We start from the raw sequence: 15,080 nt of genomic DNA, 5'->3' as shown, positions 1-15,080 counted from the left end.
TGGACTTGTTCTGGTAGGAACAATCTCAACACCAGGATCTGTTGTTAGCCCGCTTAGCCGAGGATGACGTTTTAGGGCGTTTGTTGGACTTATTCTGGTAGGAACAATCCCAACACTAGGATTTGTAACCTAGTAAAATAATTGTTACCTAGATGGCATGCGGCACGATCCTGCTGTTCTATATATACAATTTTAGTAATTTTTCATTTTCTATGTTTCATGTCGGAAACAAACTTTAATCTAACTCAACCTAAGAAACATCAACTATCCGTGTGACTATTGTTCAAAATTATATTAGGGGGCAAATAATTCACATCACCTACCGATGTGGGAATGCTCAATAGTATATTTTGCTTCCACAACTGTTGAATACACAATCAATGAATAAGTTGATTCTTCGTCACTACAGTCAACAGGTTAGATATTTGAATTAATTAATTTCTTATTTTTACAATTAAAATGGTTATTTCTTTCATTTTCTTTCAAGCTAAATTTTGCTTATTATTTTAATGATCTTACGGTTACCCCATTATAATACATAAACCAAGTTATTTTCTTTAATTTGTGTTCATTGAATCATGTCATATACGGGAATTTGAAACTTTTGACAGCTATGAGAAGAAAAATATATCTTCAAACTTAGGTTAATGATAGATTTGACAGGTTCAATCTGGAAAAATTGTTGGGAAATAATACTATAAAAATGTGATATAGATTAGTGCCTCCAAAGTAGGTATATCTGTTGAGGGACCTAGGCTTTAAAGTCGTTTGGTACATGGCATAAGCTGGGATATCCCAGCACTAATTTTTTATACCATGTTTGGTAGAAGGTATAAATTTATACCTTGTATCAAACAAGGTATAAAATGCATCCCATACCAAGAGATGGGATATCCCTTCTTATCCCACTTATCTTTGGGATTATTTTGTACCATCTAGGGATTATTTTATACCATCTTTTAGATGGTATAAAATAATCCCAATAGATGGGATAAATTAGTCCCGAGATTATAATTCCAGGATAATTTTGACTACCTACCAAACGACCACTTAAATGTACTTGTAACAATGCATTAGCCTCTCAGCTGCTTACTTGTATCTATGTCGCTCGAACTCGTAAAAGTTTCTTGGAAACGTGTCACAGCCTCTCAAAATAGTCTATTTTTGGAGGATCCAACTCGAGTATGATAATATTTTTTAAAAATCCGAGCAACATGTATCCAACTCGAGTATGATAATATTTTTTAAAAATCCGAGCAACATGTAATGAGTTTCAATGTAGTTGCCTCATTGAATCATTGTTCCAGGTACTCTCTCTAACGAGGAAATACGATTTCTTGGCCTTTTACATTTTGAATAGAAAAAAATGTCTTTTTTAAATTTCTTATGTGTTTTTTTTCAAATCTCTTATGTGAAAAAAATAAAGATCTCTTATAAAAAGATCATAAAACTAAAAAGAGTTTGTAAAAGATAAAAAACCCATTTCTCCCAGTACTAACTCCAACTTCCTCTCTTTAAATGCCTTGACCTCTAAAGATGGGTCAATCTCATCTTTACCCAACCCGTATTTCAACGGGCAAGTTGGGTCACAATTCATTTTTGTTCAACCTATTTTCGACCCGCCCAAACCCAATCCAATCCGCCCATCCATTTGCCACCACAAGAAGGAACTCTAGCCCTTTTCTAGATTGCTACCTTGCAGCAAGTACTTGTTTTTTTTAACATCTAGGCGGAAAAGCTGGATGGGCAGGCTTATGCACTTTCCTAATTCAGCTTTGGCTTAAAGGGACAAGGAACATTCCAACGAACGAGCTAAATAACTAGATAAAGAACTACAAAGTTACAGTACTAAGGAAATGGAAAACTTCTCTTCGAACAACAAAATTGTGCAGGTAAAGAGAAACAGATTATTTGCAAGTATTGCATGACTAATAATTCAAGGAAGAGCCAAGTGAAGTATAAAGCTATCACATATGAAGTTAACAAGAAAGCTTCCCATTTGTTTTACATTCCATGTTCTCTCTCTAATGAAAGGCATCATATATCAGAAGGATTTGGCACACAGATCTTACAAATCACAAAACAAGAAAAGGAAAAGGGCCCAAAAATAAACAATTAATAGGCAGTGAATCCAGGAGCAAATTTAGGCTCTACAGGAGAAAAGGAAAACCAAAATGGAAAATAGAACGCGACTTTTACAATCAAAAACAGCTAATAGAACGCGACTTTTATAATCAAAAACAGATAGATAAATACAAAAAGTTTGAATTAAAAGAAATAAAACTTCAAAAATGAGAAGGCCCACTTCAGCTAGCCAAGTGGCTGGGGGAGCTGTTGAACATGGCATGCCACATATAAGCTCTAGAAAGTACCATCTCAAGCTCTGAATGACTCCAGTTATGAGTTGGAAGGTGCTGAAGGAACATAACCATCTCTTGGAAGTCAAGCTTCAGCAGCTTATCTGACCACTGCACAATAAACACAACATTGAGCAAAGCTCCTTGAACAGCAATTCTTCACAAGAATATCTGGTCTAGTAAATAGAACACCCAAACAGACGCTCTAAGATTCAGTTGTGTATGGGAAATAAATTTGGTATTAGAAAGAGGATGGAGAATTGCTTCTTTGAACATCTTAATAATGCATGCGCAGGAAAATCACACTTCGTAATTCGTTCACAAGAAACAGATCTTTTGGGTCAGTGACTGAGAGACTGTAATAACCCTGATCCTTCCTTTACATGGTATGAAAACCAACAACAACATACCCAGTGTAGTCCCACAAGTGGGTTCTGGGGAGGGTGGTGTGTACGTAGCCTTAGCCCCTACCTTGTGAAGGTAGAAGGTATAAAGACCATACGTCATATTTCAAGGATTTCTATAAATTATAAGAATACCGCTGTGTCCTTCAATTCAATTATTTGCAGTCCATTCAGGAGTTGCCCAACAAACCTTTCTTTCTGCATTAAGGTAAAAAGTATGCGCGCGCGCGCGCACCCATTTTCTGGATATGTAATGCCAGTAAGACTCAATGTCATCACATACATCTCAAGCAGAAGACTCAATGTCATCAGATAAATCTCAAGTGGACATTAAGAGAAATCTTACTGTGAGCAGAAAGCTTGCAGCAATATACACAAGAAAATCTGGCAGTGCATCACCTTCTGCAAGATATGTATCCCACAATCGGGTAACAAGGTGGAAAGGGATCTGCATGAATGGGTTGATTAGATCTTTGAATTAAGGAATATGACATGGCTTTATCAACAATGCGAAACTTCAGAAAGGACGAAAAACACTTAATAAGGATAAAGGAAGAAAGACAGACCTCACGTATCAAGAGACAGTTGAACCAGCGAAAAGCAAACTGGAGAAACTCAAGCCCTTGGTCTTCCATGTGTGTTGACACAGGTTCTAGAAAATGGGTAGGAAACAAATATCAAAATTATAACATGTCACCTAAAACTTTTCAGGAAGAATATACACATAGACAGGAAAGACAGAAAAATAAATAGTGTGCTGTCATTTCTTAGTCACCCTACTTTCGATATCTCGTACTTTCTTCCCACTAAAACCACAGTTTAACCATGGTTAACCTCTAATTATTTGAAAGCAAAGAAGTGTTTTCTTATACTTAATGAAATTCACCATTTTATCAGTATCAGCTTCTTTTGACCTTTTCTAGTAATTGGTCTTCCAGAGTCTTCTTTTCTTTTTTTGAAAGTCTTCCAATGTCTCTTCACTGAATCCATATGTGATCCAAATTCCAATTATCAGAAGACAATCTTTCACCTACCTCCATCAACAAATTATAGAAAGACACCTAATACATGTGTAACTCATTGCAACGAAATAATACAGAGCAATTTTAGTTGGCCAAGAGAAACTGAATGAATAAATACTGGTTCCAACTGTAAAACACCCTCATAATGCTGCCAAATCATCGAGGTATACATACCCTTTTATAAGGTCATGGAAAGTTAAAACTTATTCACAAATAGCATATAATATGTGAAAACAAAATTTGCTTAACCTTTAAAATTATTACATTTTTTCACGTGTCAAGGAAATCAATTATGTTTTGACACCAAAATTCCAGATTCTCTTGCATTACGCAGTAGATAAAGAAAACAATTAAAGTAGAAACCGCTAGGGCATTACCATCTATCCGTCTAACCAACTCCTTTAGCTTAAACACCAGCCGCTGGATTCCGGGTTGAGCAAATGTGTAATGGTCTTGCATTCCATCAAGCAATTTTGATAGACACCAATAACAGTCAGCTTCTATGTCAGATATTTTCTCAGAAGGTAGATCAGACATCACCCAATTGTCAATACTCCCTTCTGTGTGTTCTGACAAGAAAACAACTAAGAATGGTGTTGCAAGATCGTTTATTCCCTGCACATATCCACTTGCAGGGTGCCGGATGGCCCTAGAAAGGAAAATGATAAATCACCAGAATATGAGAGAACATCCAAAACACCAACATAAGCAACAAAGAAAGGTTAATGAATGCCCATGCATCTTCAATTCTTTAATTTTTATTTTCTGGACTGCCTATAGGGGAAGGTTACTAGGGGTGTGCATTCCCTTTTTTATTTGTTTTGTATTATTTGGATTCAACTTTTCAGTTTTGAAAAAATTCAATCCAATCTTCTGCCAAGTGACATACTGCGGAACCAAACAAACTCAATCCAATCTTCTGCCAAGTGACATACTGCGGAACCAAACAAACTACACCTAGGTGGAAAAGTAAGAAAACTGAAAGACGGGAACTCCAAAAGAAGCATTCAAGCATAAGCAAAGCTGCAAATCTATAAATTTTTAAAAAGAGAAAATACATCATTACCCCCCCGAACTTGGACCATATTTTCAAAAAGACACTTTAATTTTGTAGGGATCCTATTACCCTCCTGAACCTGTTCGAACAAATATAAATAGGCCCTTCCGACCCATTTTGGCACCTGCTGTGAGTGCACTATAGAGGAGTGCGTGAGAGGGCTTAAAAAATAGCACCAAACAAGTCTAAAAATGCCATGTGGATTTCCCAAATCAATAAATTAATATTCATTTGTAAATAAACCTATCTTCCCCAAATGAAATCACCCGCCATTGAAGCTGCCGAATTTTGCTCCAGCCATACAAAATTTCCTTCTTCTCAATTAAATCAGATTCAAAAGGAATGAATGTAACATAATAGATAGCCCAACATAGAAGAACCAGAAAACACAGAACCAAGCAACAAATTTCCTTCTTCTCAATTAAATCAGATTCAAAAGGAATGAATGTAACATAATAGATAGCCCAACATAGAAGAACCAGAAAACACAGAACCAAGCAACCCAGATAACCCCTTCATTATTATTACAAGGAAAAAGCATAGAAGAGGTTTAACTTGTTCTTAGTCAATCTCTTTGGTCTCTTACAGTTTAATATTCTTAAATCTTGCTTTCCGTATTCTGTGCAGTGCCTTTTTTTAATCTTGTATATATTTTTTTTTTCTTTCTTTCTTCTTTTTTTTTTTTTTTTTTTTTTTTTTTTTTGGTTTAAAAAATCATACATAGATTACATCTGGGTTTTCTGAGAATTTGGAGTTTGGGTGGGTGGGAGTTGAAAATTTGATTTTTTTCTGTGATTTTGCTGATGGGTCGTTTAAGTTTGGAGTTCCATTACTGAATTCCTGTGCGGGTCTGCTGAAAATAGGGGAAAAGATTAATAGTTATCAGATCAAAAAAATTGTGTGTTAAAATCCGACTCGTACTAAACGGGTCCAAAAAAGATGGAATATAATTTTTTCTTTATTAGGGGTGGCACACACGCGCTGCCCTTGACCTATGAGCAGGTGCCAAAATGGGTCGGAATGGCCTCTTTATTTTAGTTTGAACAGGTTCAGGGGGGGTAATAGGACCCCCGCAAAGTTAAAGTGTCTTTTTGTAAATATGGTCAAAGTTTAGGGGGGTAATGATGTATTTTCTCTTTAAAAAGCATAACATATTTAAATGCTAAATAAAAATTAAAAAGTATATAATTAGTGAGAACCAAAAAAAAGAAAAAATCATATGATCCATTAGTAGTTCAAAATTTTGGTGTTTTTGGTTTTTATTTTCAAAAAACACATATTCAAACTAAAAAAAACCTAAAACAAGGAAAACCAAAATATTCAGTATTGTTTGTTTTTTCGGTTTAATCCGACAAATGCACACCCCTAATGACTACTACCAATTTCAACCATGCCAACAGCCCATTATAACCCATTTGCTTCATCTAGTTCCACATCTTAACTAAAGAAATGAATGTAATGCTATTTCCTTTTCTCTTCCCTTCGTAGAGAAGTTCTACGATTCAAAGAGAATGTTACAGCTAATGAATACAGAGAAATATAAATAGTTTACCATATGTAAAGTATGCGTTCCAGGGATTTCTGAACTTGTGCTTGTTGGAAAAAAGAAACATCAGGCACCGTTCTAGGGCAATCAACAGCAATCTAACAGCACAAGCGAAGCAGTAGTTATATGACTGACAACATTGGGAAATGAGCATAAGGTGTAAAAAAGATCAAAGAGACAACCCAACTGCATCCAGAATACCTGCCGAAGCATGTTGATCTCTTCATCTGTTCGCTCAATATCTGGAATGTCATAGTACTGACCAACACAATCAAGATAATCTACACGCTTTCTTCTCAGAACTCCCTCCCTTCTATCTGAATTAGGGGGTGCATATCCCTGTTGTCAGCTCATTATTTAAATTTCATAAAAGCAACAAACTATGTCTAATAACAAAGTCTGCAATCTAGTTTAATAGGTTTTGTTAACTATGTAACTCAATCATGGGAAAACAGATTTCACAAAATGGAAGCAAGCAAACTTGTCTACAGGAATACTTTCTTTTCTTTTGAGAATGGTAACATATCATAAATGTAGAGAGCAACAACTGTGTTTAGTCAAAGTAATCCAAAAGGCATAGCTTTCTCTTGGATCCTACTACAGGGATTCTATAATATCTAACATTGAATCAACATCCTGTATTAAATCTTCCTTACACCAAAACTGAAATAAAAACAGGCGTTCATCTTCATTTTCTGTATGGAGTTGCAGGTCCCTTAAAAGCATCTAAAGTTTCTCTCCTTCCATTTAACCACAATATGCAGCCCGGTATAATCTTCCACCACTTTTTTGTCTAACTAGTCCAGCAGGTAAGTTTCAGCAAGTGTCTCCCCTATAGTCGTGGGCATAATCCATGATAATTTCATACCAATAATAGTTGCCAGAGCACTCCAGTTACTTTTCAATGTATGAAAGATGGTTGCTATTTTCAGACTCCATTCCACATAGATAACACCTTGAACACAATTGCATTCCCCTTCTCTTTAAGTTTCTTGTGTAAGGCAACCTTCTCTAACAATTAACCACACAAAACAGTATACCTTGGGTGGTGTTTTCACTTGCTAAAGTACTTCCCAGCTCCATACATGGACTGCTGACCAGCCTAATTGAGATGTGAGTATGCTGACGTTACTATAAACAGACCCTTGCTAATCTATCCTCCTCCATTGTGATCTCCTTGAACTGATCCAGAACTTTTTGTACAATAAATCTGGGGAGGAAGTTCTCTGTCATTGAGTTGTATTCTAAAAGTCCATCTCCACCCGTGCTGGTCCCAGTTATCTTTCACTGTGGCTTCAGGATTTAGAGTCTTGAGTCTTCATGTCATTGAACATGTCTTCCAAAGGACCATGGCCTATCCAAGTATCATTCGAGAAGAGTTTCTTCCTTTCATTCCCCACTGTGATGTCAAGGTTTGCAGCAAAAAGAGGCTAGTGTGCTAATGGGCCTCCTATGAGGTTATCACAGCTCTTGAGGCCCACTGCCCCTCCAAACCATATTTTTCTCTGATGACCACCTGCCATAGGGTTTGTATCTCCTACTAAATCTCCAAAGCCATTTCATAAGTACGCTTTTGTTATGTAACTCCAGATTCCTTATACCAATGACACCTAGCTTTCTTGTTAAGTGTATGATCTCTCCATTTGACAAGATGAAAGCTCCTCTTTTCCTTATTACCTTGCCAAATAAAACAACTTCTGATTGCATCAATCCTTTTTTCTCCCTTAGCTGGCATACGAAAAAGGGACATCATATATGTGGGAAGTCATCTAAAACACTGTTAACTAGTGTCACTCTACACCCAGGGATAGGTATTGGCTTTTTCACCTAGCCAATCTTTTCTCACATCTCTCTAACACACTACTCTATATTTCTAGAGATTTATTTTAAGATCCCAGTGGCATTTCCAAATAAGTTGTACATAGAGCCCCCGCTCTACATCCCAGAACTCCTGCCGACCTTTGTAATTCTGGGACTTAACTTCACTGGAAAAAGCTTACTTTTGGTCCAATTTACATGGAAGCCAGAAACTGCCTCAAAGACTGTTAAAATTACTCTGAGTTGTCTTAATTGCTCCTCTTTTGCATCACAAGAAATCAGAGTATCATCTGCATAAAGCAACTGAGTTATTTTTAGACTGCTGCCACCTTGAAGCCCGTCAACCATCCATTGTTGCTCTGGCTCAAGGGTCAATTGTCAATACAACAACACACCCAGTGTAAAGGGTCAATTGTCAATAATCTACAAATTTCTGAGGATGGCACTTTCCAACAAAAGAAGTTCATAGGACCCCAAATAACCCATAAGTTGTAAAACCAGCAATTTCTACTCAGACATCAGATTTTACAACAGTGCTGCATCAAATGCTTCATATAAAAGATTTTTCTAAGTAATACAGGTTAACCAGAAATTGCTAATATCCAAAGATGTTATACAACAGCACTGCATGAAATGCTACATTTTTTTCTCTTGATAACCGGAAATCCCCAAGGGCTAGTGTTTGACGGTTTGAAACTCAGTAGATAATGGACCCGCACCACTACTCTTCTCTTACATACTGGGCTTTTGTCTACTGCATGGTTCGGACCTGTGACGTGCCTAACCCACACATCATGCGTTGTGCTCTTACCACTAGAATCAGACCTTGGGGGCCACTGTATGAAACACTTCATATACAAACATATTTTAAAGAAGTTCTTTTATCGGCATACAATCATCTTTATGTTGGTGGTTGTATTCTTGAGTACCAAGACAAAAGAGAGTCCCAACTACAAGAATCCAGTATATGACAGAACATGGCCACAAAATCTTTTTTTTATTTTTTATTTTTTTATTTTACCCCGTCCCCTAGGAGCTTCCCCCTTTTTGCTCCTTTGGTGACTCGAACCCACGACCTTCGGGTTGGAGGTGGAAGGTGCTTACCATTTGATTTAATTTTTCAAATTTGGCAATATCCTCCAATTCCATGTGGATATCTGCTCTGGGTAAGAGTTCCTATTCAAAGGAGCATGGTCTGATGATACCTTGGAAGCATTGACTGTTTTACGGACTTGAATTCATCATCCGTTCAGTTGAGAAGCAGCTAACGTTGATGACCGAATTTAAGTTTATGTGTCTATTGATCTAGGCACAAAAGATTCTTTAACTGAACCCTGGTGGTTTGGAAGTAAGCTTTTCTGTTTAAGAGAGAGTTAGAAAAACCTTCCCTCCATGTAATTTTTAGTTTCCTAGAGATAAGTAATATCACAAAACAAAGTTCAATGCCCAAGACAGACACCAAAACAATACTAGACAAATCCAAGATGATTTAACCAACTAATATAAAGCATTCATAATATGATTCCAGAAAAATAATAGAGAATGGCTAGTTGTTGTTTCACGTGTCAAAAAGAGATAGACCAGTGAATCATCATTTGCAAATTTTACAGCGGCTCAAGATATTTTGTGCATGTTTCTTGTGATTGCAAGTGCAATGCGTTATCCCCGCTAACAACACCTGCCTATTCCCCCCCCCCCCACACACACACACAGTGCAACCCGGGAACCATAGATAGGGACTGACTGGAGATGGCCCTACAGCAAAATACCATCCACTCATTTGAGAGAGTAAATAAATTAGGGTTGAGCTTACGACAGTCTGAATTTTGAACCTGGGAGAACTATATAACACTCTGTTTTGTGGTCGATTTGTACTGAGAGGAATAATAGATGCTTTGAGGATGAATATAAAACAGTTATTTTTAGAACAAAAGGAGGAATAAAACAATATAAAATTGTTCATATAATGAAAATGAATTGCCTTAAGAGTTACCTTCCGGGATATAAGGAAGAGTTGATGAAAGGAATTGAAGATTTTTCCTAGTTCCTTTACATTTTCTAGTTGTGGGTCCCTCAAGATGTTACCCCTCTTTTTATCTTCATTCATTTCTTCCCCTTTTTCTTTCTTTTATTATCGTACTTCTGCATCTCCTTGATCCCAAGTTAATATAAAATACCTCTTCTTTATTGACCTAAACATATTTTCAGAGAAATAACGTAAATTAGAACCATACCAAAAGAAGCCTCCATATGTTGGGACGCAAATATGATGGGACACCATTCCAAGATAATTCACGCAATTTTTCTGCAAGAGAAGTTGGGAAGCACAAAAAGAAGAAAATGCAACAATCAGACCGGTAGGTAGCATTGGGAATTAACAACATAGCTTTCCAAGTTGTACGTTCTAACAAACAATAGCTACTAAATATGCCAATCTGTACAAGTCATCAAGCAGGAAAATTTAACAAAACCCATGGGAGAGCAAACCAGGAACAGTCATTCCGGTTGTGATATATGCATAACTATCTTTTTAGCCTGAACATTAAAGGCCTTAGCTTGTGAAAATTCACAAGGCCTATGAGACTAGGGAAGGAAAGCCAAAGAAAGCATCACCTTTGTGATCAAAGTGCCGAAGAATAAGCCAGTGATAGTTTAAGTGGCAGGAGGGGTGTCGGAATAAGCCAATGCGACAAATAAAATCCTCCAAAGGCTTATCCTTAGCGATCAAAGTTGTTCTTTAGGTATAGTAAGAATTTCAAGTAAGCATACAATGACCCGCTCAAAATCTTGACGCAAATGAATGAAGTTTTTGTTTTACATCTCAGAGGTACACACACATCCACTTAATTGTGGTCACTAAATATTGTTGTACAACTAATTTATTACCTTTCTTTAAGTTATACTTTTCAACTTTCCGGATATAGGGCCCGTTTGGATTGGCTTATAAGTTGCTTATAAGCTGTTTTCAGCTTTTTTGAGTGTTTGGCTGGCCAGCTTAAAACCATTTTGTGCTTAAAATAAGCCCAAAAAATTAATTGGGCCCATTTGGCTTAGCTTATCTAAAACAGCTTATAAGCTGAAAACAACTTATAAGCCAAAAAAAATAAGTTGGGCTACCCAAACAGGCTCATATTACTATAAAAAAAGATTTATAGTTAGAACTTCACCAAAACATTGCTCTTGCATGGGTAGCAGGTACTTTATGCTCATGAGGCATTGCTGTAATTTGTTATATAGACCATAAATTACTTTTGGTAAGTTTCATACTAGTTCCCTGCAGTTCATACATTTTCTAGTGAGTAAGTCTCATAGAGACTGCCAAATCAAAATGTTCTTATTAAAGTCATAAGGTCAAGTGAAACCTTTATCTAGTAGTATCATTTTTTTCCTGTTATTTTGTAACTTCTGACGGCTTGTAATCTTGTTAAACATTGCATGATGGCTTTTTTCCTAGACTTTTACTTAATCCTAAGATTCAACTGATAATGAAGTTCTGAGCGGCTCGTGCTTTCAATCTTCTTCATATTTAAGCTGCATATCACCCAAATTCCATTCCCCTATTCCAATAAGGAGGAGGGGGCGATCCGGACGGCTTATCACCTTAACGGAACTACCTTTCATGGTGAGAACGGAAACTCTTTCCCCAATTTCTCAAAAAAATTAAATAGTGAAAAATTCAAGAGCTAATGCATGTAGAGGATACTCATTTACTAGCTAGTCTAACAAAAAGTCATCCTTCTAGGATCATGGCACCCATAGGGTCCCAAATAATAAGCTCTAACCACTATGTGTCAAACTATGCAAAGACAAGAATCGTATATGCTGATATAACCACGTAAATAGATCTTGGCATCTCATCCTTAGTTATCTAAAAATATATACTCGGTACCTAGAATAACAGTTGTCGCAGATAGTTCTTTTGTGAACTTCATTAGCCTGGCCGAATCAGTAGCTCTTGAGCCAATTGATGGCTTCTGTACTTCGTTGGATGTGTGTTCTGAGTTTGAAGTTGATGATTTCGTCTGGCTAGCGGATGAGCTAGCTTTCAGATTGCTTCTACGTTGCAGTTCATCCTAATAGTCAAAGAAAAGAGCTTAATTTATGCTGATACATTTAAGCAATAGATATATCACATACCACATACGCTGGATATCAGCACTGCTCGTACCTCAAAAGATCCATCTGCCTGTTGGCTTGGTCCCGTCTCACTATCTCTTAGACTTAATTGATTATCTGGAGACCTCACAATTGAGTTATCCAGTGGGTCTGACCTCCGTGTAATCAGTACTTTGCCAGGGAAACTGCGTCCCTTTAGCAACCTGCACCACATCATAGTTTTTGTGACTTGCTTACCAAAAGTTATAGCGAAAAAGAAGGTGTTAAATTTTTGATAACCAACATCCTTGACTAGTCATACAAAACATTGTCATTTCAGATGGTTTTTCTTTAATCAATAAAGAAAATTATTTCAGATGGGTTTCCAGGGCAATAGTTATAGGACAAAGTCGGGACGTGTTAACCAAAGAAGCCATTATAATGGAAATATCAAATAAAAGGACAACAATCTGCAAATATGTGCAACGTAGTTCAGATTTAGGGGCTGAGTTTGGCTTTTATACCTCGCATTTCGTTTATGCTCAAGGGTAAAACAGCCCAATACTTCTAATGTCTAAAGCAAACTATTAAAAACTAAAGAGAATCCATAAATGGAGAGATTGGACTCGTGTTGTTAAATGTATCACCGTACATTGAAACTATTAGCTTCAAGAAACCCAAAGTCCATATTTCACACACCACTGCCACAACAATTAGCTAGTTTATCCTGGAGCTAGCATGAATATTGAATAAACTAGGCAAGGAGCATATCCAAATTCCCCCACAGACTAATCGCTGAACACACTAGAACCCATATAGGAAAAAAGACACTAGAGCTTCTGGGGAGGTGGGAATTTTGATAACCTAAATCCGAACTTTAACCTTTACAATCCACAAAAATGAAAAAAAAAAATACTAAATGCATTTCCCAACGTAATTCTTTTTTGATAATTGTGGTGTTGGGGCCAGCTTGTGCACACCTCGACTAATTCCATGCGATAGCTGCCACCCCCCACCAGCAACAGGTACCAGATAACTCTGTCCGCCAAGGCTAGGACAGATGGGGAAGAAGTCACCTAGTATTTTTTGTCTCTGCTGGGATTTGAACCCGAGACCTCATGGTTCTCAATCCACTTCATTGGCCACTAGGCCACACCCTTTCCCAACGTAATATCCAACATTCAAATAAAAAAATAACATAGACTACCACTGATCAAAGGTTCAAGTCTACCAGTATGTAAGGATGCCTCAGTTGCATAAGAATCTCTCGTCGCCCAACTCCATTTGATCAAATAAAAACCTAAATTTTGCTTAAGTATCGAACATTTGAAACAGTCCAAAAGACGACAAAATAGGATTTACAGACAAATGCATTTAGTTCTTCACTTCCTGTTACTATTTGTCCTAGTAATAGCACAAAAAATCATCAAACGAATAAATATAGTACTTACACAGGAAATAGGACAGGCTTAAACTTTTTCAACTCTAACCTCCATAATCCACCAAAACATCATTAAAAAAAACAAAAGAGAATATTGGCAAATACTAATGCACCATTCAGATCACAAAATACACATACTCGTAATTCACTGATCATACACTCCCCAAGTCCAATTGATCATACATAAGTTGAATTTAACCTCAATATGGTTCATTTAAAAAGATACAAAAATGGGATTTGATTGGAAATCTATTATATAGATCTGAATAATGAAGATTACCCACCCTTGAACATTTCTGAGAGTTTGATTGAATCTTGAATCTTGAACACTAGCATTCCTTGGATCTTCCTCCCTTTCGCTCCTCATTTGCCCGACAGAAGTCAGCTCTCAATAACTCTCCTTCTTTTGCTTTCAACTAAAGTGAAGTTTCTTAGGAATACAATTGCTACTCCCTTATTATGGTACAGCTGCAACTGGGCAACGTACAACTTCTTTCTGCGTAACTTCTCCTCTTCTTCTGCTGCTGTTGTGTGTATATATATACTACTAGTTTCACAGCCCTTGCCCAAATACACATATAAAAAGTAATATTTTAATTAAAGAAATATAATTTATGTTGGTAATAATTAAACTTCAAATAAGTATATTTTCAATATATAAAAGAAAAACTTTCATTTCACTCCTTTAACATCTTACTTTCTTTTGATGAAACTATTTTACTTCAAAATTAAATGCGAGCCATAATTTGAAATATATGAGTTTTAATCCTAATTTTTTAAGTTATTTAGTTTTAAATTAATAATTTATACATATTTAATGAACTTTTAAGACAAATACGAAATTTGAACCAAAGTGTTACCTAATCCGATCAAATCAGAATACACTCTAATTTCGCCTACTTCAAACTCATTTTGTGTTTAAAAGATTAATTTTAGTTAACCAAACAAGAGATTTTAAAAATAACCCGATCTTGACTGATAATATTATCTTCATTTTCAACATTATATGTCATCATTTAATAATTTTTAAAACTATATGAAAATCATTTTTGTACTAATCTTGGTAAACACATATGAGCTCATTAAAGTATTATAAATATAAAGTAAAGGAAATGCCTAATATGTGTAAAAGAATTTTCAGAAATTCTAAAATTTCATAATACAAATATAAAGTAAAAGAAATGCTTACATGTAAAAATCTATAATAAGCAACAAATGAAAAAGAAGAAAACGAATAGCACAAGAAGCAAGAATATCTAGCGAAGAAATGACTATTTTTTAGGTTAATAAATAAGATCGATAGAAGAAGCGAAACGGGGGAAAAACAAAAGTACGACTGA

General features: G+C 36.2%; 1 protein-coding gene across 1 annotated transcript; it reads right to left on the bottom strand.

The window, feature by feature from the left end:
- Positions 1-1,935: 1,935 nt before the first annotated feature.
- LOC132061848 (uncharacterized) lies at positions 1,936-14,264 on the bottom strand. The gene is made up of 10 exons (XM_059454511.1): positions 14,025-14,264; positions 12,373-12,523; positions 12,094-12,277; positions 10,439-10,509; positions 6,588-6,725; positions 6,393-6,484; positions 4,161-4,432; positions 3,328-3,413; positions 3,108-3,209; positions 1,936-2,468 (listed from the first exon to the last, which is right to left on the bottom strand). The coding sequence occupies exons 1-10, from the start codon at positions 14,105-14,107 to the stop codon at positions 2,307-2,309; spliced, it is 1,341 nt and encodes a 446-aa protein (XP_059310494.1). The 5' UTR covers positions 14,108-14,264; the 3' UTR covers positions 1,936-2,306.
- Between the last annotated feature and the right edge of the window lie 816 nt (positions 14,265-15,080).

The sequence above is a fragment of the Lycium ferocissimum genome, chromosome 7, assembly GCF_029784015.1.
Source record: "Lycium ferocissimum isolate CSIRO_LF1 chromosome 7, AGI_CSIRO_Lferr_CH_V1, whole genome shotgun sequence".
Lineage (NCBI taxonomy): Eukaryota > Viridiplantae > Streptophyta > Magnoliopsida > Solanales > Solanaceae > Lycium > Lycium ferocissimum.
This window is presented reverse-complemented; position numbering and strand designations above follow the sequence as displayed.

What these genes read in the sequence shown, in the direction of transcription:
- LOC132061848 (XM_059454511.1), bottom strand. Translation starts at nt 14,107, where the DNA reads ATGAGGAGCGAAAGGGAGGAAGATCCAAGGAATGCTAGTGTTCAAGAT. An exon ending in AGGCAGATGGATCTTTTGAG is followed by an intron (nt 12,278 to 12,372) that starts GTACGAGCAGTG and finishes TTTGACTATTAG; the next exon opens with GATGAACTGCAACGTAGAAG. An exon ending in ACTGTCTCTTGATACGTGAG is followed by an intron (nt 3,210 to 3,327) that starts GTCTGTCTTTCT and finishes CCATTCATGCAG; the next exon opens with ATCCCTTTCCACCTTGTTAC.